The following is a 25,900-nucleotide window of genomic DNA, read 5'->3' as shown; positions in this document are numbered from 1 at the left end:
ATGCTTCCCTCCTGCCAAGTTTTTATCATGGAAAATTTCAAAGACACAAAATATAGCTAAATCTGAATTCAATTAACATTTTTACCGTATTTGCTATCTGTAATCTGTTTCTCTGAATCATTTCAAAGTTGCAGGCATCATGACAGTCAACCACAGCACATACCTTCTTAAAAAAAAGAACATTCAGGCAGGTCACAGTGGCTCATGCCTATAATCCCAGCACTTTGGGAGACTGCAACGGACAGATCACAAGATCAGGAGATTGAGATCATCCTAGCTAACATGGTGAAACCCCATCTCTACTAAAAATACAAAAAATTAGCCAGGCATGGTGGTATGTGCCTGCAGTCCCAGCTACTCCAGAGGCTGAGGCAGGAGAATGGCGTGAACCCAGGAGGCGGAGATTGTAGTGAGCAGAGATCATGCCACTGCACTCCAGCCTGGGCGACACAGCTAGACTCCATCTCAAAAAAACAAAAAAAAAAGAACATTCAGGCCAGGTGCGGGGGCTCACGCCTATAATCCCAGCACTCTGGGAGGCTGAGGTGGGTGAATCACAAGGTCAGGAGTTCAAGACCAGCCTGGTCAAGATGGTGAAATCACATCTCTACTAAAAATACAAAAATTAGCAGGGCGTGGTGGCGCATGCCTGTAATCCCAGCTACTCAGGAGGCTGAGGCAGAGAATTGCTTGAACCTGGGAGGAGGAGGTTGCAGTGAGCCAAGATAATACCACTGCACTCCAGCCTGGGTGACAGAGCGAGACTCTGTCTCAAAAACTAAAAAGAACATTCACCTATATACCAATACAACCTATTCACTCACACCGGAGAAAATTTACATGGATTTTGTTAGCTTAAGTAAGCTTTATAATGATCTGTGTCTAACATCAAACATACCCACTGTGGGGGGTTAGGGGGATGTTAAGGCAGGATCCTCACCCCGTTGCCACGCCTATAGTGCAGTGGTGCTAACACGGCTCATTGCAGCCTTGACCTACCAGGCTCAAGTGATCCTCCTACCTCAGCCTCCTGAGTAGCCGGGCCTACAGGTGTGCACCACTATGGTCGACTAAATTTTTTAAATTTCTGTAAACACGACGTCTCTTTATGTTGCCCAGGCTGGGCTCAAGCAATCCTCCTGCCTTGGCCTCCCAAAGTACTAGGACTACAGGCATAACCCACTGCACCCAGCTAAATTTTTTTTTTTTTTGTAGAGGCGGAGTCTTGTATTGTAGCCCACGCTAGAAACATATCCATTTTTAAAAGCAGATATTTTTGTAGGATGCTTCAGATATGAAAAATGTCTTGGGTTTTCCTTTAAAGGATATTCTAGTATCTAAGCTCATCTAACTATCTACCTAGTTAGTTAAATGCAATAAATATATATTTACCTGCCTAGTCAACATAAGATTCTAAATTGCATCTCTAAGGCTTCATTCTAAAACTCTGTAATCTCAAATGTGAATCAGTTCTTGAATATCTGAATATGCATATATTGTTTGTTGTTGCAGGAGTAACCTTGGGTATGCTGGTTTTCTACACCGAAATACAAATTTTATTTAAACCCTAGAAATTTCAAGTTTCCCCTGGCCAGGCGGTGGCTCACACCTGTAATCTCAGCACTTTGGGAGGCCAAGGAGGGCGGATCACGAGGTCAGGAGATCAAGACGATCCTGACTGACACAGTAAAACCCCATCTCTACTAAAAATACAAAAAATTAGCCGGGCGTGGTGGCGGGCGCCTGTACTCCCAGCTACTCCGGAGGCTGAGGCAGGAGAATGGTGTGAACCCAGAAGGCGGAGCTTGCAGTGAGCCAAGAAAGCACCACTGCACTCCAGCCTGGGCGACAGAGCGAGAAAATTTCAAGTTTCATGAGGCCCTTAATCCTGAAATGGTTACCTATTTTCCCTACCACTTGCTTTATATATTTTAAAACATTCAACTATAAAGCACATACTTACATAAACCATACTAATTTAACTCTAAGGCAAATACTAATAATTCTAAGTGAACAACCAATCATAACCAATTTATAAACAATCTCAGGAAAAGTAATAAAAACTCAATGAACTACCATGGAACAATCTGCAAGGTATAGTTAAGTAAAACAAACACAAGTGAAGGGTAGTAATGTTCCAATTTGCATACCTAAGTGGGGGAGGGAGACAGAGATATAGCTAGTCTCCAAGGGCACAGAAAGATAAATGAAACCTAGTGAATATATGGGAGAAGGGATGAGTGGGAGAGAAACTTATCTTTCACTGTATACACCCTTTTTATACCATTTTAACCATGTTGTACCTATACTGCTTTTATTAAAAAGTCCAAAATTAGTTGAAAACCAAATCAATTTTTTTAACTGGACAAAGTAAGGTTAAGAGAGATGTATATACCTGTGAAACATCATTATGGAATCTATCTACATAGTACTTCATGTACTTTTGCTCATTACCTTTACCAAAGAAAAGGAACCGGGCCGGGCGCGGTGGCTCAAGCCTGTAATCCCAGCACTTTGGGAGGCCGAGGCGGGCGGATCACAAGGTCAGGAGATCAAGACCACAGTGAAACCCCGTCTCTACTAAAAATACAAAAAATTAGCCGGGCGCAGTGGCGGGCGCCTGTAGTCCCAGCTACTCAGGAGGCTGAGGCAGGAGAATGGCGGGAACCCGGGAGGCGGAGCTTGCAGTGAGCCGAGATCGCGCCACTGCACTCCAGCCTGGGCAACAGCGTGAGACTCCGTCTCAAAAAAAAAAAGAAAAGAAAAGAAAAGGAACCGTAAAAAAAAGTCCAAAATCTGGGAAGAGTAAGCATTGTTGAGTCTATGCGTGATATCACATACTTGAAACAATACTTCATGTGCATGTAGCTCCTGATAAAGACAGCATAATACAAATGTTAAGAACATGAGCTTTGCCTACCACTGGGGACTAAGCTGTGAATACAATGGTAGACAAGGTGAGAGGCAGGTCCTGGGACACTCAAGACATCCCACACACAGAGTCTCCCTCAAGCTGATAAGGGCCAACAGAAGTTCTGCTTCACAACCCCTCTTAGGCTCCTCCCACTTCTACAAAATATCCAATCCTAAAACTCCAGGCTCCCTTTTGGCCCCACACCCATGCTGCCACCAGTGGTCCTCTCCATTCTCATGATGAAGGCAACAGACCTGATGCAACAGCAGAGGACAGAAAACACAAACGACAGGTAACTTCTGATTGTGACAGGACCCTGAGGTAGATAGGGATTTCACAGAAAGCAGTGCCTTTCCTCCTATAATACGTTACATAACAAGAGACAACTCACCTAAATTTACAGTATTTCTAGGACCATATAGATGTTAAATTTTTTCACATAGTTAATTCTCCTTTTCAATGAACATCTACTGGTTTCATGAAACGTGAAGACCTATACAGCCTGATATTTGGAAGAATACCTAAGCCAGACAATACACTCACACTATGCAGATAGCTTAATCTAAAGCAGTATTTCTCAAACTTTCACGTATATATAAATCAAAAGGGCCCTTATTAACTGCAGATTCTGATTCAGTAGGTTTAGGGTAGGTCCTGAGATAAAGCATGTCTAACAAGTGCCCGCTTGATGCTGCTGTGACATTTTGAGTAGCAGGAACTGAAAAGATCTCTTTGACTAGCTTTTTTTTTTTTCCGCAATGGGGTTGCCGCCAGAACACAGGTGTTGTGATAACTACCCCTAAAAGCCAAAACAGGAAAAGACTCATATCAACATTGATTTCACTGGACACGTAGATTCAGACAAGTTCACCACTACTCGCCATCTGAACTACAAATGTGGTAGCATCGACAAAAGCAGCACTGAAAAATTTGAGAAGGAGGCTGCTGAGATGGGAAAGTGCTCTTTCAAGTAGGCCTGGGTCTTGGATAAACTCAAAGCTGAGTGTGAATGTGGTATCACCATTGATATCTCCCTGCGGAAATTTGAGACCAGCAAGTACTACGTGAGTATCACCGATGCCCCAGAACACAGAGACGTCACCAAAAACATGATTACAGGGACATCTCAGGCTGACCGTGCTGTCCTGATTATTGCTGCTGGTGTTGGTGATTTGCAGCTGGTATCTCCAAGAATGGACAGACCTAGGAGCATGCCCTTCTGGCTTACACACTGGAGGTGAAACAACTCATTGTTAGTGTTAACAAAATGGATTCCACCGAGCCACCCTACAGCCAGAAGAGATATGAGGAAGCTGTTAAGGAAGTCAGCACTTACATTAAGAAAACTGGCTACAACCCCAACACAGCAGCATTTGTGCCAATTTCTGGCTGGAATGGTGACAACATGTGGGAGCCAAATGCTAACATGCCTTGGTTCAAGGGATGGAAAACCACTCGTAAGGATGGCAATACCAGTGGAACCACGCTGCTTGGCGCTCTGGACTGCATCCTACCACCAACTCGTCCAACTAACAAGCCCCTTTGCCTGCCTCTCCAGGATGTCTACAGAAAGTGGTGGTATTGGTACTGTTCCTGTTGGCTGAGTGCAGACTGGTGTTCTCAAACCTGGTATGGTGGTCACCTTTGCTCCAGTCAATGTTACAACTGAAGTAAAATCTGTCGAAATGCACCATGAAGCTTTGAGGAAAGCTCTTCCTGGGGACAATGTGGGCTTCAATGTCAAGAATGTGTCTGTGAAGGATGTTCATCACAGCAATGATGCTGGTGACAGCAAAAACGACCCACCAATGGAAGCAGCTGGCTTCACTGCTCAGGGGATTATCCTGAACCATCCAGGCCAAATAAGTGCTGGCTATGCCCCTGTACTGGATTGCCACACGGCTCACACTGCATGCAAGTTTGCCGAGCTGAAGGAAAAGACTGATCACCGTTCTGGTGAAAAGCTGGAAGATGGCCCTAACTTCTTGAACTCTGGCGATGCTGCCATTGTTGATATGGTTCCTGGCAAGCCCATGTATGTTGAGTGCTTCTCAGACTATCCACTTCTGGGTCACTTTGCTGTTCGTGGTATGAGACAGACTGTTGTGGTAGATGTCATCAAAGCAGTGAACAAGAAGGCTGCTGGAGCTGGCAAGGTCACCAAATCTGCCCAGAAAGCTCAAAAGGTTATATGAATATTATCCCTAATATGTGCCACCCTGGTCTTAATCAGCGGTGGAAGAACAGTCCCAGAACTGTTTTGTTTCAATTGGCCATTTAAGTTTAGTAGTAAAAGACTGGTTATAACAATGCATCGTAAAACCTTCAGAGGAAAGGAGAATGTTTTGTGGACCACTTTGGTTTTCTTTTTTGCAAGTGGCAGTTTTAAGTTATCAGTTTTTAAAATCAGTACCTTTTAATGGAAACAACTTGACCAAAAATTTGTCATGGAATTTTGAGACCCATTAAAAAAGTTTAATGAGAAAAAAAAAAAATCTCTTTGACTAGTGTCGTTACCCAACTGAAACTGACCAAACCATCTAAGAAATTGTTTCATACGGTAAAATGGTAAACCGAATTTTTAAGTTTAAAAAACACGTACACACACGTTGTCAGAGATGCCAGTAGAATATTTAGGGAGCAACCTGAGATATTTTCAACATCAACAACATTCTTTTTTCCTCTTTTCTCTTAGTTTAGAAACTATCTAGCAGACCAGTTTTCCACCCAACAGCTAGAGCAACCAACTGCATGATTTTATAAAAACAGTTTCCTTTGGAAATTCGAAGACTGTCTCACTCATACATCCAGAACAGCCCCATCTTTGAGACTCAAATTACTTCCAGGCAAGTATCTCCTTGGTGGACGTGACCAGGGCTGATTCTGAATGTTGCCAATATTGAGAGAGTTATAAAGATCAGTTTGCTAAATGCTAAGGTGCACGAGCATAGGAAACAATACATGGATGCTTATGTTACCATGACTGAGAAGGACAAAACTATGATCTTAAAGTAACTGAGAAAAGTTCACTAATATGGTTTCTGATTACACACTGCAAATAATCTTTAAGAAACTACCGCTTCCCAAGTGTTGTCTTATTACCAAATAGCAACACATTTTCTTAAAGGGCTATTGAAATACGACTTCTGCCAGGCGCAGTGGCTCACGCCTACAATCCCAGCAACTTGGGAGGCTGGGGCGGAAGGATTTCTAGAGGCTGGAACTTCAAGAGCAACCTGGGCAACATAACAAGAGCCTGTCTCTAAAAAAAAAAAGAAAAAAATTAGCTGGGCATGTTGGTACGTGCCTGTAATCCCGGCTACACAGGCGGCTAAGGTGGGAGGACTGCTAGAAGTCCGAGGCCGCAGGGAGCTATGATTGTGCCACTGCACTCCAGCCTGGATGACAGAGCAAAATTCTATCTCAAAAAAAAAAAACAACAAAAATCTGAGAACCACCAAAGCTTGAGCATCTCCCTAAAACAGATCAAAAGAATATGTTTCTAAACGGGAATACTTTTATTTTATTCTGAGGTTAACTGCTGAATTTGAAATTCAGTCTGAGGTCAAATGGATAGGGGCAAGCCTTATTGGCAGTCCTCTTTTCAGTTCTATGAGCAAATTTATTTGTGTTGTAGATTTTCCTTGGTAATTTTGGGTCATTCTCCCCCCTCCACCCACCTGTCATACCTTTAGTGAGGTCTAGCCTACTGAAATGTCCAACTTTATTTTTTTTAGCATACGTGCCACCAAAGCAAACACTGAAATGTCTAACTTTAAAGGAAGGTAGAGGACAAGGACTTGAAGGATTGAGAGTGTATAACCTGAAATCAAGCATAATTTATTGACATTCAAAAAAACTAAAATCTACGAATTTCAGAATTTTCTACAAATACATCACTGAATAAAAAGGCTACGGCTCTGCTGCACTGGTGTTTCTACCACCCTAATTTACGCCTTCACTTCTTCATTTACATAAAATCATGCCTGCAAATCATATACTTTATACCTTAACCAATTAAAGGCCTTTCCCCACAATTACTTTGTGAATCGTCCCTTCACTTACAGGTCTAGACAAGTGTGTGTGTGGGGGGGGGGGTAACAATTACAAGTTGACATAAAACAGTATTAAGAGTCTCAGTGTGAGGTTCTAGTCACTTTTGCATTTGTGACAGGAAGTAAAAACAATTAAGGTCATTAAGCAATGTTGTCTTCCAAATAAAATGTCCTTACTACTAATCCCTGTTCCTAAATCAGTAGAACTAATGTGGTCAGCGCAGTTGCTCGCACCTGTTAATCCCAGCACTATGAGAGGCAGAGGCGGCAAACGAATTGAGCTCAGGAATTGGAGATCAGCCTGGCAACATGACGAGACCCCACCCCTATTTTTAAAAAAGAACAAACTAAGATACACATGGAGACTGTCCACATCTCCAAATCAGATTTGCAGGACCAAGCAGCCAAAACAGAATAAAAATATAAATTGGGGGCCAGGCACGGTGGATCAAGACTGTAATCCCAGCACTTTGGGAGGCCGAGGTGGGGTAAATCACTGGAGCCGCGGAGGTGCAGTTTGCAGTGAGCTGTGATCCCACCTCCACCGCACTCCAGCCCCGGTGACAGAGCAAGACTGTCTCAAAAAACAAAGAAAGAAAGAAATTGGATGCTAAAACTGACATAAACATGTATTATCCACAAACATCCACTTCAAATTTAAATTCATTTGTTCGGGTGAGGTGGCTCACGCCTATAATCCCAGCACTTTGAGAGGCCAAGGCGGGTGGATCACCTGAGGTCAGGAGTTTGAGACCAGCCTGGCCAACATGGCAAAACCCCATCTCTACTAAAAATATAAAAATGAGCCGGGCATGGTGTCACGTGCCTGTAATCCCAGCTACTCAGGAGGCTGAGGCAGAAGAATCATTTGAACCCAGGAAGCGGAGGTTGCAGTGAGCTGAGACTGATAGAGCCACTGCACTCAGCCTGAGAAAAAGAGCAAGACTCCTCAAAAAAAAAAAAAAAAAAAAAGCCGGGCACAGTGGCTCAAGCCTGTAATCCCAGCACTTTGGGAGGCTGAGACGGGCGGATCACAAGGTCAGGAGATCGAGACCATCCTGGCTAACACGGTGAAACCCCGTCTCTACTAAAAAATACAAAAAACTAGCCGGGCGAGGTGGCGGGCGCCTGTGGTCCCAGCTACTCCGGAGGCTGAGGCAGGAGAATGGCGTAAACCCGGGAGGCGGAGCTTGCAGTGAGCTGAGATCCGGCCACTGCACTCCAGCCTGGGCGACAGAGCCAGACTCAGTCTCCAAAAAAAAAAAAATATATATATATATATATATAGATAGATAGATCAGGCACAGTGGCTCATGCCTATAATCCCAACACACTGGGAGGCCAAGGTGAAAGGACTGCTTGAGGCCACAAGTTCAAGACCAGACTGGGCAACATGACAAGACCCCATCTCTACAAAAAAACTTTTAAAAAGGAACGTTAAGTCTATATAGTTTTTCAAAACCTATTTATCCAACTAGGTAAACATTACAACAATACAAAGGAAATCCTATTCTAATCATATTAACAGGTAAACTATCATTCAGCTAACAGGTGATATTCCTTTCATCTATAAAACTGCCACTTATACTAGAAAAATTACACTATGTCTCTCCCGCCCTTATAATCAATTTCTTAAAGGGTAAAATTCAAAACATTGCAAAAACATTTAAGAATCCCCTATATCTTAAGAACTCTGAAATTGTACACCTAATGCACAATTCTAAGAATAAAAATTCTTTACTTGAGTTACCATTTCTCATCTCCATTCATTGAAACAGATTATAATTATTTGCCCTAATATTTATTCTAAGCTTGACAAAGGGATTAAAAGCTAAAACAACCAAATGAAACAAACATGTACTTCAAGAAGACCATGAACAACAACAAAAAAAAAGAAAAAGAAAACCGTGAACAACCTTGCCTCTTACAGGTTATGACTATTAACGAAAAAAAGCAGTTATGTAACCTACTATATAAAATAGCAAAAGGCACTCTAAATCGTGTTTCCACTTTTTATATTAACAGCTAACACTGAGCATTTGCTATATATCCTGAATTGTTCTATGTGCTTGTGTCAGATTGTTTTTGTTTTTTGTTTTTTGTTTTTTTTGAGACAGAGTCTTGCTCTGTTGCCCAGGCTGGAGTGCAGTGGCGCAATCTCGGCTCACTGCAAGCTCTGCCGCCCGGGTTCATGCCATTCTCCTGCCTCAGCCTCCCGAGTAGCTGGGACTACAGGCGCCTGCCACCACGCCCGGCTAATTTTTTGTATTTTTAGTAGAGACGGGGTTTCACCGTGTTAGCCAGGATGGTCTTGATCTCCTGACCTCGTGATCCGCCCATCTCGACCTCCCAAAGTGTTGGGATTACAGGCGTGAGCCACCGAGCCTGGCCTCAGATTGTATTTTTTTAAAGATGGCCACATTTGGCCAGCAGCAGTGGCTCTTGCCTGTAATCCCAGCACTTTGGGAGGTTGAGGCAGACACATCACTTGAACCCAGGAGTTCAAGACCAGTCTGGGTAATATGGTGAAACTCCATCTCAATAAAAATAAAAATCCCAGAACTTTGGGAGTCTGAGGTGGGTGGATCACCTGAGATCAGGAGTTCGAGACCAGCCTGGTCAACATTGTGAAACCCTACCTCTACTAAAAATACAAAAATTAGCTGGGTGTGGTGGAGTATACCTGTAATCCCAGCTACTTAGGAGGCTGAGGCGGGAGGATCGCTTAAACCCGGGAGGTGGAGGTACAGTGAACCAAGATTGTGCCACTGCACTCCCATCTGGATGACAGAGCAAGTATTTATCTCAAAAATAAATAAATAAAATAAAAGATGGCCACTTTTAGGCCAGGTGCAGTGATGCACAACTGTAGTCCCAGCTACTCAGGAGGTTAAGGTGGTAGGACGGCTTGAGTATCAGAGCTCAACATTGCAGTATGCCATGATTGTGCCTGTGAATAGCCACTGCACTCCAGCCTGGTCAACCCAGCAGGCGAGACCTTGTCTCTCAAAAATAAAAAAAAATTAAAAGATGGTCACTTTTGAAAGACCCCATCCTTATTCCTCTTCTTATTACACAGCACTAATAGGTGTTGTCTGTATTACCTCCCCTTGAATTTGATGAGGCCTAAGACTTCTGCAGAAGTGATGTTGCCAGACTTCCAAGGCTAAGTCAAAAGGGAATACAGTTTCAGCCTGGCTCGCTCTTGGAACACTCAGCTTGGGGGTCCTCAACTACCATTTAAGAAATCTGGCTCCCCTGAAGCCGCAAAGTTGAAGAGATCCCGTGAAGAACATACACAGAGCTAGAGAGGGATGCCTGAGAAGCCCCAGCTGTTTCTGAGTCCCAGCTGTTTTGAGTCTTCCCAGCCCAGGCACCAGACATGTGACAGATACATGACATGAGTCAGTGGGCATTCTGATTCCAGTCCCTAGTCTTTAAGCTGCTTCCACAGCTGATACCTAGTAGAGCAGAAATGAGCTGACCCTGCAGAACCCGGCCCAAATCACTGATTCGTAAGTTAAATAAACGCTGTAGTTTTAAACCACTAAATGTTGGAAAAGGGCTGCCAGGCAGCCGAAATAACTGGAACAATGTTCGATGTGTATTAACTCTGTAATGCTTACAACTCTAATAAACTGTTATTCATAACCTTTTCTTTCAGATAAACTAAGATTTGCCCATAGTCAAACAAGTGCAAAACAGTAATGCCAAAAAAACTGTCATACTACTATACATTCAAAGGAGAAACTTGAATGAATTGATTTAAGAAATAACTGAAATACAGCCTATAGTATACATCAAAATGGCACTAATACTTCTTTAGTGCAACTAAAAAAAAGACATTTTTTCTTTTCTTTCATTTTCTTTTTTTTGAGACAGTGTCTCACTCTGTCACTCTGTACAGTGGCACAATCATAGTTCACTGGAGCCTCAACTTCCCAGGTTCAAGTGATCCTCCCACCTGAGTAGCTGGGACTACAAGTATGCACCACTATATCTGGCTCTTTTCTTTTTTTTTTTTTTTTTTTTTGGTAGAGATGGGATCTCACTATGTTGCTTACGCCGGTCTCTAACTCCTGGGTTGAAGCTATCCTCCCTCCTCAGCCTCCCAAAATGCTGAGATTACAGGCATGAGTCACTGTGCCAGGCTGACATTTTCATCTAGTATGCAAAACTTTCATCTAGTGTAGCACACAAGCAAAAGTTCTTTGGTTTTGTACATTCATAGTGCATAATACAAAAGATATTTAACATCTACATAAAATTTGACCCATTCAGGCAGATAGTTTTACTAACAAGATAAACTATTAAATTTTGATTCCCACAAGTCAATTAGCTTCATAAAAATTCAAGGTCAGTCATAGAAAGCAATACTGAGGGTACAAAGAAATTGTCCCAAATTTAGAACTTAGGTCACTGAAACAGATTTGAGCCTAACAATGACAACATCAAATCCAACTCCAAACATTCCTTCCCAAGGCGATGGGGTAGTCACTTTTTCTATTTACGAAGGACAAAGAGCAAATTATAAAACTGGTCTTAAACAGGATTAAGGAATTTAGACACAACAGATTCTATAAGGCCACCTGATTTTGCTTTCAAAACTGCGGTGGTGCTGTAGGCTTTTTGGTCTATAAACTCAAACAATTAGGAAAAAAAAAGTAAAGACAAGTGCCTATTTTATTACGTGTTTCATGTGTATGTTACAAATAAGTCAAATTTCCCTAAGGCCCTTCCTATTCATCTAAGGTGGAAGGAATTCTGCTCCCACATGATCCAGTTAATTTGTACTGTCACCTATAAACTTCTATTCAGAGTAAACTCCCAAACCTAGTTAGCGCCTTGCACACAGTAAATGCTCATCATTTTTAGCAAAAAACTTAAGTAGTATTTTTTAAAGCAAGTAAAATATATGGCTTTGTCACACTAAAATAATTCAAAAAAAAATTAACTGGAAGCACACTAAAAATCATTAGCCAAAACCAAGATATTATCACTATTATTACAAGCTATTATCACTGTAATTTAAAAAGCTAGAATGAATTTTTATCATCAAGAAAAAGACTACTTTCTATCCTCACAATTATTTCTCTGGTTAAAGACAAACGATTTTTTTTTTCCTGAAGACCCAGCAGCATCCATTAAATTGGCCAAAAGGGACTTTATGCAACAATGATGAAATATAGTCTATGGAAAACAAGTAGGCTACATTCTTTTATCACACTATGCACTGAGCACATTACTTTAAATTTGTCCTATCAAATCTATCACCCTTTAAGATTACTTCACCCACATTTTTCATCCAGCTTAAAGTATCAGCCAGCCACTGATATCTTTACAAACACTAGAAACATTCCACTTCAACACAATTACACTAAGGAAGTTATCTTTACCTTTTTACAAACATTTCCAGAGAAATGTATATACACAAAGATGGTATGTTTAAAAAAAGAATCCACTATGAAGAACACCCATTTAATAAAGAAGCAATTACATTTGAAGGTTTAATTAGTATTAAATCATAAAAAGAACTTTACTAAGGAAATTCTGAGGAAAAACATCAGATAACTTCAGTATACATTTCTGACAAGAATGACTACTGTCATTCTTGACTCAACACCTCAAAACACATGTTGAAGTAACAATTTCCGAGATTAATTTAAATCACTAAAAAAATCTATGGCTGGCCAGGCGCGGTGGCTCACGCCTGTAATCCCAGCACTTTGGGAGGCCGAGGCGGGCGGATCACAAGGTCAGGAGATCGAGACCACGGTGAAACCCCGTCTCTACTAAAAATACAAAAAATTAGCCGGGCGCGGTTGTGGGCGCCTGTAGTCCCAGCTACTCAGGAGGCTGAGGCAGGAGAATGGCGGGAACCCGGGAGGCGGAGCTTGCAGTGAGCCGAGATCGCGCCACTGCACTCCAGCCTGGGCAACAGAGCGAGACTCCGTCTCAAAAAAAAAAAAAAAAAAAAAAAATCTATGGCCAATTCATCTACTCTTTGTACTTTAAAAAATATTTACGAAAAGTAATGATAGCCAGGTGTGGTGGCTCACATCTGTAATCCCTGCACTTTGGGAGGCCAAGGTGGGAGGACTGCTTGAGCTCAGGGGTTCGAAACCAGCCTGGGCAACACAGGGAGACCCCCATCTGTACAAAAAATGAAAAAATTAGCTGGGCATGGTAGTGCATGCCTGTAGCTCCAGCTATCTGGAAGGCTGAGGCAGGAGAGTCACTTGGGTCCAGGAGTTTAAGACTGCAGTGAGCTGTGATGGTACCACTGCACTCCAGCATGAGTGACAGAGCAAGACCCTGTCTCGAAGTACAAACAAAACAAAAACAACTGTTCTCTTTTTCTTTCATCAGCCACACTAATGAAACTGAGAAAGAAATATGTAATCAGGTATTTCCACATTCAGTTGAATTCAACCAATTACTGAGAATGAATACAGGCAACAACATACTAAGTGAGTGCAGAAGGCAAGTTCTGCAAGTATAAATGAGACCTCATCTTTACTTTTTTTTTGAAATGGGAGTCTTGCTCTGTTGCCCAGGCTGGAGTGCAATGGCACGATCTCAGATCATTGCAACCTATACCTCCCAGGTTCAAGCTATTCTCCTGCCTCAGCCCCCCCGAGTAGCTGGGATTACAGGCATGCGCCTAATTTTTGTATTTTTATTATGGGTGTGAGCCACCATGTCCAGCCGGATCTTTACTTTTAAAATGTTATAGTCTAGAGGAAATAAACACAAATGGATATTTCAATACAACGCCATAAATATGAAGTAGAAATATGATGACTTCTGGCCAAGAATGGTTGCTCATGCCTGTAATCCCAGCACTTTGGGAGGCCAAGGAGTTGAAAACCAGTCTTGGCAACATAGCAAGACCTAATCTCTATTTTCAAAAATAAAAAAAAAAATTTTAAAGAAATATGGTGACTTTTAAACCCAAAAGAACCTACCTAAAATATCCTTGAGATCTGGGATATAACAAAGCCACACACGGCAATATTCCGAGTTTGTCTAAAGAAGATAATACATTACCTATTTGTTTAACTGTATTTAAAGTACTTGCCAACCCTACAGCAGTACCCTCACATTTGAGCTCCAAATTACTTTATACTGTTTTGTCAAAAACCCTCATTTTTAAGAAAAAGAATCAATCTGAGCTTCACAGAAATGAATGATTTGCCACATTTCCTGATGGCAATAAAGTCAAGACTACAATACTGATCACTTATCCTCAGCTGGAGTATTCTTTCCACTGCACCTTCTCTGCATGAGAAATGGGGATATAAATGACTCTATGAAGTAAATACATAACCCCTTTGCATGTCATCTCACTTAATCCTAGCACTACTCCTATTTCACAGATAAAGAAGCAACTTCTGAGAAGTTAGATTACATCCATGCTCTTTCACTACTCAATGTTCCTTTAGTTATTCTAGTGACAGTTGTGTCTGGAAAAACGATGCAAACTATTGTTCAAATTAAATCCTCAAGAAAACGTATTCAGAAATAAATAACATTTACATAGCCAGGTGCTACAGATAAAGTGCCAATCAAGACAGACATGGTTTTTCTTCTCAGGGAGCACACAACCCAGCAGCGGAGATAAATGGTAAACAATTACCCATATTGGGGTGAGGGTAATAAAGAACTCGGAATGTTGACAATACGTCTAACAAGGAACCAGCCTGTTCGAGGTAAGACTTGAATGTGAACTAGGGAGTCATACAGCCAGAAAGTGAAGAGAATAAAAAGAATTTTTATTCTCCTGAACATGCTATGCTCATTCCTGCCTATATGTTTCAGTTAGGCTTTCTAGAATTCTCTCATCATTTACCCAAGCCTAAAATCTGTCCCCCTTCCCACACAAAATCCTTAGTCACTGACTATACAACACGTTCCAACTCTACTTTTTTTGCTTTGTTATTTTTGTGTGTGCTTGAGAGAGTCTTGCTCTGTCACCCAGGTTTGACTACAGTGGCACGATCATAGCTCTCTGCAGCCTCAGACTCCTGGGCCCAAGTGATCCTCCTGCCTCAGCCTTTCAAGTACCTGGGACGGAGTCTCGCTCTGTCACCCAGGGTGAAGTGCAGTGGTGCGAACTCTGCTCACTCACTGCCAGCTCCGCCTTCTGGGTTCACGCCATTCTCCTGCCTCAGCCTCCCAAGTAGCTGGGACTACAGATGCCTGCCACCATGCCCGGCTAATTTTTTTCTGTATTTTTAGTAGAGACGGGGTTTCACCGTGTTAGCCAGGATGGTCTTGATCTCCTGACCTCGTGATCCGCCTGCCTTGGACTCCCAAAGTGCTGGGATTACAGGCGTGAGCCACCATGCCCAGCCTGTAGATAGGATCTTGTTATGTTGTCCTGGCTGGTCTCGAACTCCTAGGCTCAAGGGATCCTCCCACCTTAGCCTTCCAAAGTGCAGGGATGACAGGTGTGAGTAACCATACCTGCCTCCAGTTCTAATTTGAATGCACCATGTCGCAATTTACAGAAAAAACAGAATACAATAATCTCTTTAGCCTGCTCTTTAAACACTAAATATCTGAGGAGATGCCATCACGTTTCTTATCACTAAATGGGGTGCAATGGGTCTTAGTTTTTAAGACCAATATAATTATTACTTTCACAAATGCAAACTATTCATCATAAAAATAAATTAATCATGGCTTAGCGGCCGGGCGCGGTGGCTCAAGCCTGTAATCCCAGCACTTTGGGAGGCCGAGGCGGGCGGATTACGAGGTCAGGAGATCGAGACCATCCTGGCTGACACGGTGAAACCCCCGTCTCTACTAAAAAAATACAAAAAAAAAAAACTAGCCGGGCGAGGTGGCGGGCGCCTGTAGTCCCAGCTACTGGGGAGGCTGAGGCAGGAGAATTGCGTGAACCCGGGAGGCGGAGCCTGCAGTGAGCTGAGATCCGGCCACTGCACTCCAGCCTGGGCGGCAGAGCGAGACTCCGTCTCAAAAAAAAAAAAAAAAAAAAAAAAAAAAAAAAAAATCATGGATTAGACCACTGCTGTGCATTGCCATTACTAGAAAACTTATTCCAAAACTTTTTACCAATAGATAACAGGCATGCTCATTTCAGCAGCATACATGATAAACTTGGAACAATACAGAGAAAATTAGCACGGCCCTGCACAAGGATGACACGCAAATTCATGAAGCATTCCATTTCTTTTCTAATTGTTTTTAATATCTACGTGCAGCTAGTTATTGCCTAAAAAAAAAAAAACTAGTTATCTTTTTTTATAACTAGCTGCACATACATATTAAAAACAATTTAAAATGAAGGCTTTTAGGCCCACCACAGAACAGTCACAGAAAACTGATTAAAATGTACATGCTGTAATCAAATATTTCAGTCTACCATATCCTTTTGCAAATTTCTGCAATTTGCATTTGCAGACTCTTGCCATACATCTAACACCTGATTGATACAGTACTTTTGGGCATTCCAGATCATATAGCACTTCAAAATAATAGACGTTGCTAGCTACTACCAATTCATTTGTGCAGTGATTCTCTCTGCCACTCATGAGGTAAGGGCTTCGTTTTATACCCTGCTGCATCCCCAGCATCTAGAAGAGTATCTGGCATGAGGCCGGGCACGGTGGCTCACGCCTGTAATCTCAGCACTTTGGGAGGCCGAGGCAAGCGGATCATCTGAGGTCAAGAGTTCGAAATCAGCCTGGCCAACAAGGTGAAACCCTCTCTACTAAAAATACAAAAAAAAAAAAAAATAGGCCGGGCGCGGTGGCTCACGCCTGTAATCCCAGCACTTTGGGACGCCGAGACGGGCGGATCACGAGGTCAGGAGATCGAGACCATCCTGGCTAACACGGTGAAACCCCGTCTCTACTAAAAAATACAAAAAACTAGCCGGGCGAGGTGGCGGGCGCCTATAGTCCCAGCTACTCAGGAGGCTGAGGCAGGAGAATGGCGTGAACCCGGGAGGCGGAGCTTGCAGTGAGTTGAGATCCGGCCACTGCACTCCAGCCTGGGTGACAGAGCGAGACTCCATCTCAAAAAAAAAAAAGAAAAAAATAGCAGGGCATAGTGGCATGTGCCTGTAATCCAGCTACTCAGGAGGCTGGGCAGGAGAACTGCTTGAACCCGGGAGGCAGAGGCTGCATTGGGCTGTCACCCAGGCTGCAGTGAGCCAAGATCGCATCACTTCACTCCAGCCTGGGTGACAGAGTGAGACCCTATATCAAAACAAATAAAGCACCTGTCACGTAACAGGGATTCCATATACATCTGTAGAATATACCCATCACATAGTAAACACTTAGTAAATGTGTACCAAATACTCTACAAGTAATTCACATAGCAATCATACAGGATAGGAACCATTACTGTCCCCCTTTCACAGACCTGAAGTAGCAAGACATTAAATAAATACTACTGTTGGGCCAGGTGCCTGTGGTCCCAGCCACTTGCGAGGCAGAGGTTGCAGTGAGCTGAGATCGCGCCACTGCACTCCAGCCTGGGTGACAGAGCAAGACTCTGTCTCAAAATAAACAAATAAATGCATACGTACATACTACTGTTGGTATTTTCAATTTAATGCTAGTAATTAATGGAGTATTCACCACACCCAAGATATGTTAGGTACTTACAAAGATCCTAAAAAAGCAAAAATGTCCCTGCCCTCCAAAATACCATTCTACAACAGAAAAGATGCACACATTCAAGCAACGTGGATGGATTCTTCAAAACAGTTCACAGCACTCTTTAACAAATTATTTCACTTAAACCACGAAACAACACTTCAGAGTAATACCTAACTCTGTTTTGTAGTTGAGGAACTAAAGTTCAAAGATACTACTCAAACATCGAAATATAGGTAGTAATATTAAGATTTAGGCCAGGTGTGGTGGCTCATGCTCAGGCTGGTCTCAAACTCCTGACCTCATGTGGTTTGCCCTCCTCGGCCTCCCAAAATGCTGGGATCACAGGTGTGAGCCACATGCCTGGACAAGAGTACTTTCATATATTAACTGATTCAATAGCTAGTATTAATTTGTAAACTAATTCCACGGGCATTTTAAATATTAAAATTCCATTTAAAAGCTAATTTACTACCTGAAATTGAGACTGTCTTCTATTTTCTTGGCATTAACTATTTTAGCATAAATACACGTTCAGTAATAAGTGTTGACATTTGATCATTTGTTGGATGACTCATTCATTCAACTATATTTTAAACTATTTTTACATGATACTGTGTTGGAAGAATGAAAATAAAATTATGTTTAAAAATTTTATTATTTTTGTTTTTAAGTTACCATAGCCTCTGAAATTAACCTAAGAGCGTAACTTTTTAAAAAGCACCTCAGTTTCACTGAAGAGAAAAAAAGTTCAAAGTAAAAAAAAAAAAAAAAAAAAAAAAAGCTAGGTTTTAGTAGTTTCACATAGCTAAATACTTCTCCCTACTATCTTTAAAACCAAAACACTTCTCCCTCCTATCTTTATAATCAGAGTAAAAATAAAATTATATAAAATTTCAAGATTTTGTAAATTTACCAAAATAAACACGCTATAAACTTACACTGGTTTTGAATAACTTTCTCCTGGGGGGAGAAAAATCAACTTTTTGTACTAAGTGGTATTCAATCATTTCATAAATTAGTCACTTTTTACCACAAAACCTTCCAATACCATAAACGACATCTCAGGTCACAACCTCTAATATCTATGTCTTTATATTTAATTATCTTTTTTTGAGATGGAGTCTTGCTCTGTCACCCAGGCTGGAGTACAGTGGTACAATCTCAGTTCACTGTAACCTCCGCCTCCCAGGTTCAAGCAATTTTCCTGCCTCAGCCTCCTGAATAGCTGGGATTACATGCCTGCACCACCACGCCTGGCTTATTTATTTGTATTTTTAGTAGAGATGGGGTTTCACCATGTTGTTCAGGCTGGTCTTGGAATTCCTTGACCTCAAAATGATCCACCAGCCTCGGCCTCCCAAAGCGCTGGAATTACAGGGGTGAGCCACCATGCCCAGCCTAATTATCTTTTTAAAAGTAACACTTAAGATATTTAACATGGCCTGTGGTGGTGGCTCACTCCCGTAATCCCAGCACTTTGGAAGTCCGAGGTGGGAGGATCATCTGTGGTCAGGAGTTCGAGACCAGCCTGGCCAACATGGTGAAACCTCATCTCTACTAAAAATAAAAAATTAGCCAGAGGTGGTAGCACTCACCTGTAATCCCAGTTACTCAGGAGGCTGGGGTAGGAGAATCGCTTGAATCCACAAGGCAGAGGCTGCAGTGAGCTGAGATTGTGCCACTGCACTCCAGCCTGGGTGACAGAGTGAGACTCCGTCTCAAAAAAAAAGAAAAAGATATTTAACAAAGATGTTCAACAAATTCTACGGCATATCAGATAAACTAAAAAGTATAATGTAATCAAAACAATAGGAAGGTAAATGGGCATTATGATAATGGAATCCTTGTAATAGGAATGCCTAAAAATGTTATAGAGCACTTTAAAACTAAGATTATCCTTCCATTAGTTACAAAAATGAAGTTTTCTTACCATGATATCAATCTATAAAATCCACAGATTGATGTAATCTACAGTAATTTATAATAATTATAGATCCTTTCCAAACTCAAAATAACTGGGAGAAAAATCTCAAAGGCAACAAAGAGGTGTTTCAGAATTAAGATTATTAAGACCACAAGTCAGTTTCACTAATAAGACTTCTTCATACAAATGACAAATCTATTACCCTGAAATGGTGACATTAAAACAGTATTTTGTAGTCTCTAAAATTAAGCATTAAGAAAACCAAGTTTGCTTGGTTATCAAGTTTTAACTTCAGTTGGATTTGACAGCCATATTTTACTTCTTATTCTGAAATAAGACGTAAAAATTATATACTCAAGTAAATATCTCACAAATGTCAAATAAAAGCCAAAATTCCACTTCCTAAATGTACTTAACCAATAATTCATTTGTCTCCTGAAGTGATGTAGTAAATAGAAACTAACTAAAAACAAAACTCTGACACATATCATCACTTGGTTTTTTTGAGACAGAGTCTCGCTCTGTCGCCCAGGCTGGAGTGCAGTGGTACCATCTCGGTTCACTGCAACCTCTGCCTCCCGGGTTCAAGCGATTCTCCTGCCTCAGCCTCCCGAGTAGCTGGGACCACAGACGCATGCCACCACTCTCGGATAATTTTTGTATTTTTAACGTAGGTAAGGTTTCACTGTGTTGGCCAGGCTGATCTCAAACTCCCGACTCAGGTGATCCGCCCACCTCGGCCTCCCAAAGTGCCAGGGTTACAGGCGTGAGCCACCGCGCCCGGCCTCCACTTATTTAAGGTGAATTATTCTAACTCTTAAGTGGAAGTAACAGGGGACTTGAGAACCTTTGTTCATATGCAGCCCACCATTTCCATGCTGTATTTACTGTCCTGAGTAAGACACTCAACTTGCTGCTTCATCTGTTAAACCGAAGTCAAAATAATACCTATCTTGCACCAAAGTTGTGGGAAAGAAATGGAAGACATCGAATTTGTACAGTGGTAGGCAAGTATACGTGTATACTGGGTAAATGAAAAACGCTGATTTTATAAACTAATGTCAACTTTCAGATATGTAATGGTACTAGAGGAGAATAAAATGGTAAAAATAGCACATGCTTCATTGTGCAGTTTACATCAATTTTTAATTTTCTTGAAGACATTCTCCTTCCTACTCATGCCTACACAGTTCAACACAATTTTCCTAAGGTTTGTACAGTCTACTTTACCCCAAGATACTTTCTTAACTAGACGTTAATGTCAAACAGAATCTAATGCTAGATTTTCAAAATCTCCAGGACTCTGTCTTACTTGTAGCATTAAATACTAAGGTGTTCGTTTTTAATCAATTAATCGGAATTCCTAGAACTTCAGAATATTAAACTCTTAAATGAAAATCACTACCGACCACTAAATTTTCCATTGCTATACTTTTCTGGGGAGCATGTTTAAAAAAAAAAATCTTACTGATTGTCAAAACATAGGCAGATGGTCAAAATAAATGCTAATACACTTTAGAAGTGGCATAATACGCATGATGTGATTCTCGTTTTTTTAAAAGTACACTAAAAACCAACCCAAACAGACCAAAAGTAATGACAGGACAACTGAAACATATACTATCACACTTTTTAAATGTTCTGAAAAAATGCGCATTTTTGTCACTCTCCAGTTACTTCTAACAAGCTTTAGTCAGAAAAATAATACTCATTCCTTCCGAGACCTCTCCAATATATGACTTTAAATATTATCATGTAAAATCATGACTCTCACATTGAAGCATTACTATAAAGCCGCAAACTACGTTGCACCTTCCAGACTGTATTTTCTTACGATTCCAACTCTCTGATTCCGCAAAGTTATCTTAAAAGGCCATCAATTCACTATTCTTTTCCACAACCATTTATACGTGTTTAAAACTTTTTCCCAGATATGCTCCCAAAACAGAAAAGATTGTTAAAATCACGTTGGAGACCACATGACTGACTACAAATGAAGGATTTGGAAAGCAATGATTTAATACAAAAGAACAATCCTTTTTTGTTTAAGTAGAGAAAAGTGATAGCTGGGGTCTCCCCCCTGGACAAGGAAGTTCTGTTAAATCCAGGCGAGACCAGCCATATTGGAAACACTTGTCAATTATAGTTCTGACAAGTGTTCCCGAACACGGTTGGATGAAGCTAACCTTGAGTACCGACGTGTGTACATCAAGGCCCTCTTCTGCTCCGCCAGAGGATCTGGGCCCGTTTGGGGACTGTTTCCGAGTTAGAGCCGTCCTGAGGTCCGTGAGGAGCGAAGCGCCGAGGGGAAAGAGGGCGGGGAAAGGAGAGTTGGGGGGGAACGGTTTGAGTTGGAAGCCGCGATGCGCTGCGAGAGGGGCGCGGCGGCGGCGGCGAGAGATTTCCGAGTTGAGAGCCTGGGGGAGGGGCCGAGGATTCGGGGAGCAGGGGGATCGCGGCAAAAAGTCGCCTTGGTCCCCCTTTGAGGGGCTCGGGAGTTCAAGAGGAGGAAGGGAAAGGGAAACGCTTCAGAGCACTGACCTGTCCTCCGAGTCCATGCGGCTCAGGGGTTCCCCATCCGACGACATCTCCAAGCTGCCTCGCCGGCCCCCGGAGGTCGCGCTGCTTCCGCCTCCCCCAGTCCCGTAGCCCTCGTCGCCGCCGCTGGAGACGACGCTGCTGCTACTGCTGCCGCCCCCGCCGCCGCCCTGGCTGCCCCGCGGTCCCTTGGGCTCCTCCAGGCCCTCCTTGCCGTCCCCATCCCCGCTGCTGCTGCTGGCGGCGCCGGGGCTCAGCGACCGGGTCTCATCACTGCTGCTCCCGCCGCTGCTGCCCACCAGGCTCTCGGCGCTACTCTCCTCCTCACCCCCGCCGCTGCTGCTGCTCTCATCTTCCTCCTCCTCGTCGTCGTCCTCCTCGTCTTCGTCCTCCCCGGCCTGGCTGGCGCTCTCAGGGCTCGGCTCCGACATCGTCTCCGCCTCGCCGCCCCCCACTCCGCCGCCGCCTCCGCCGCCCCCACCGCTGCCGCCGTTCAGCAGCAGCGCCGCCACCGCCTCTGCCTCTGCCTCCTCTTCCTCCTCCTCCTCTTCCTCCTCCTCCTCGGGGGGCTCAGCCCGGCCCCGCGCCGCCGAACCCGGGCTGCCGGGGGGCAGAGGGCTCAGGCGGGAGAGCTCCTCCAGGTCGGCCATGTCGGTGATAGCGGCGGCCATGGCGGCGCCTGCTCCTCCTCCTCCTCCTCCCTGCCGCCGCCGCCGCCTCCCTCTCTCGACTCTCGCTCTCTCGCCCCCCTCCCAAACGCCCAAAACTCCTCCGACGCCGCTGCAGAGCAGGAGGAGGGCCCGCGAGCTGCGTCAGCCTGCACACGCGCTACGGAGCCCGCGCGGGGACAGGCGCGCGACTACGCGCACTCACACGGAGACGGCTGCGCGCCTGCGCGGCGGCACGAGGCGGCACCTCAGCCGGCTGCGAGTTCTGCGCCCGCGCCCCCGCCCGGAGCCCGCCCCGCTGCCCCGCGCCCGCCCCCGCCCCCGCCCGGCCCCGGCAAGTGCTCAGCGTTTCCTCGGGGCCTTCCCACGCCGTGCTGGGCTTCGAAGCCCAGGGACACGCGGACTGAAAACTCCAACGCTGGCCGGGGATTTTAGCAGCCTTCCGAGTTCTCACGATAAACTCATTCATTCCGGGGGTGTTTGGGGAGTGTCCCCTCTGTACAGGCGCTGAGCCAGGAATAGAACGAGCCTACAGTCTACGAAGAGAGCCGTTTAAAATGGGCAAAAAACACTAGGGTGTAAGGTACTAAATTTATATGCGCAACATAGGGCGACAGGTTTTAATACACCCTATGTTTGAATACCCCTGGGGATGTTGACATCCTGAACCCAGAGCAAACATCTTGGTTCAAGGTCCTCAAACTTTTTAGTTCATGAGCCTTCGAAAACAATTTTGTAAAGCCGTGTATGTTCTTAAACAGTTTAAAATGACAGCTATATTTCTTCCGGCTTATAAATATTTCATCTGTCGCATTTTTTAAAGACTCTATAGCCAATGGATTCTAAATACCGTAGGGATTTAATACCCACTAATATCCATTTTTTAAAAATGCAGTTTGGAAAATACAATTTCCAAACATTGTCTTCTGGAACTCATTGACGTTCCATATCCCTTCTAGAATTTTATCCTAATAATATATTTTATATTTGAACTCTATTTTGGTTGTCTTACCACATTTCCTTGTAATAAAAATGTGTACATAAATTGAAGTATCTGGGTTGTTTTTTACATTTTCTGTGATCATAAAGCTCTTATTTCAACTGATCAAAACACATCTATTTCAAATGTTTGTAAGTACTAAACACAAAAGCAAAATTTTATTGGCAGTGCATCTTGCAGAAATGAACTTGGGTGGACTTTTTTCTAATATACATTATGACCTTCAATGGATGGATTTTTTTGAGAAACAGTTCAGCATCAGTTCTATTCCAAGTTTTCAATTACATGGATGTAAGTATTGAGAAAATTTGTTCGCATAAAAAAGCAGATGAGAATGAATGGAGTTTTGTTATAGTAATGCCACACAATTCTTTGAATGCCTTTCAAATTATATGCCCAAAAATCGCATAAAGATCTAACAAAGAAAAAATACTTTTAATGATCTGTCAGCTGACAACTCTGATTAGGTTCTCTTTCAACTTGTTGAAAGCAAGCAACTGAAAACCACCTGACTTGTGAAAGGATGTGTTACTCATTCTTATTCACCAGTCAATTGTGCCTTTCTTTGGTGTCCTGGAGATTTTTGCATACCCGGGTATTGCACCTTACTAAGATTTAGCATAAGGAAGAATTATGCCTTTCTTTTGTAAAGTAGGGTAGAGGTCATTGGAATAAAGGAGACTGGAAAAGAGTCCACATTACACCCTGACCCAAGGATACATTTTTCGGACAGGTCAATTTTAGGGATGCTTCTACTCCAGGAAAATGAGGATAGAACTGACTGCCTGAAAACAGCCTCCATGCTCATTTCCCATTTGAGAAAGTCCTCATATACCGTGAGACCCAGTATTACATCCTCTGCCTTAGGCCTTTGGACAGCTGTTATATAAAATGTTGCCTCTAAGGGAATGCAAAAATAATAAATTACATGGGACATTATCATTTACAGATACCTTCAGAGGCACGTACAATGTAAGGTATTAACTTCGAACGTTTTAAACCTCAAAGGCAATCTTAGATAAGGAATGTATTAAAGTGAAATACACTGTAAACTGTAAATTTAAAACTATCAGAAGCCCAGCAGGGTGGCTTATACCTATAATCCCAGCACTTTGGGAGGCCAAAGTGAGAGGATCACTTGAGCCCAGGAGTTTGAGACCAGCCTGGGTAAAATAGCGAGACCTGTCTCTACAGCACACCTGCAGTCCCAGCTACTCAGGAGGCTGAAGTGGGAGGTTCACTTGAGCCCCGGAGGTTGAGGTTGCAGTGAGCCATGATCATGCCCCTGCACTCCATACATTTCCTCACCCAACATAAGGGTCATGGCCAACGCTTCTACAACAAAGACAGGTTAACAAGAGAAAAGTGTAACAAAAAATTTAATGGCAGTCTTATGTGACACAGGAGTCTTCAGAAATAAAGACCCAGAGAAAGCTGTCCATTTGTATGCTTAGATTCAACAAAGAGTGGACATCCATGTAGAAATGTGAGTGTACAAAAAGGGAATGAACTAATAGTAATAGACTGAGTGTGGAAACCCAGCAAGGCCTGTCTGTTCAGATTCTTCTTCACCTTTCTGTGTAACATTCCTTCCACCCAGGTATAAAGCAGACTTCTCTGGAATGACAGTCTTCAAATGAGAAGGGAGAGAGTGACCCTTCTTGGTTTCATGGCTTGCTTTGTGGGGAGAGGAGTTCTGGTTTCTATGACTAGCTTAGGGTGAGTAAGAGGGATGGGAGACAGCAGGACAGAAGTTCAGTGAGATACTTTGCTTCTCAGGCTTTCCAGCCTCCTTTAGTTCAAAGTACTTGGCATGAGGGCCAGGTGCAGCGGCTCACTCCTGTAATCCCAGCACTTTGGGAAACTGAAGCAGGGGGATCACTTGAGCCCAGAAGTCTGAGACTAGCCTGGGCAATGTGATGAAACCCCATTCCTACAAAACATTTTTTTGTTTGTTTGTTTGTTAATTAGCCAGGTGTGGTGGTATGCACCTGTAGTCCCAGCTACTTGGGAGGCTGAGGTGGGAAGACAGCTTGAGCCAGGAGATTGCAGCTGCAGTAAACTGTGAGTGATCAAGTCATTGTACTCCAGTTTGGGCAACAGAGTAAGACCTTATCTCAAAAAAAAAAAAAAAAAGAAGAAGAAGAAGAAACAAAGAAAACAA

The 25,900-nt window shown here is 43.0% G+C and overlaps 1 protein-coding gene, 1 non-coding gene and 1 pseudogene across 9 annotated transcripts in view; 2 read left to right on the top strand and 1 right to left on the bottom strand.

The window, feature by feature from the left end:
- AEBP2 (AE binding protein 2) overlaps positions 1-22,949 on the bottom strand; it is a 257,005-nt gene extending 234,056 nt beyond the window's left edge. For 7 of the 8 annotated variants that reach the window (XR_013400655.1, XR_013400654.1, XR_013400653.1 and 4 more), the window contains exon 1: positions 22,072-22,949. Coding sequence is in view for 5 of the 8 variants with exons in the window: in XM_077953143.1 (XP_077809269.1) it covers positions 22,072-22,739 (668 nt within the window). In the remaining 3 variants the exon portion in view is untranslated. Of the gene's footprint in view, positions 1-21,716 lie in introns of all 8 variants that reach the window. The other variant, XM_015151240.3, reaches the window with a different exon arrangement.
- LOC704199 (elongation factor 1-alpha 1 pseudogene) lies at positions 3,730-5,109 on the top strand (annotated as a pseudogene).
- LOC114671258 (U6 spliceosomal RNA) lies at positions 16,066-16,171 on the top strand. The gene has a single exon (XR_003721132.2). It is a non-coding gene; the product is annotated as a U6 spliceosomal RNA (small nuclear RNA).
- Positions 22,950-25,900: the final 2,951 nt, after the last annotated feature.

The sequence above is a fragment of the Macaca mulatta genome, chromosome 11 (assembly GCF_049350105.2).
Source record: "Macaca mulatta isolate MMU2019108-1 chromosome 11, T2T-MMU8v2.0, whole genome shotgun sequence".
Classification (NCBI taxonomy): domain Eukaryota; kingdom Metazoa; phylum Chordata; class Mammalia; order Primates; family Cercopithecidae; genus Macaca; species Macaca mulatta.
The sequence above is the reverse complement of the archived record's forward strand: the minus strand, read 5'-3'. Positions and strand labels throughout refer to the sequence as shown.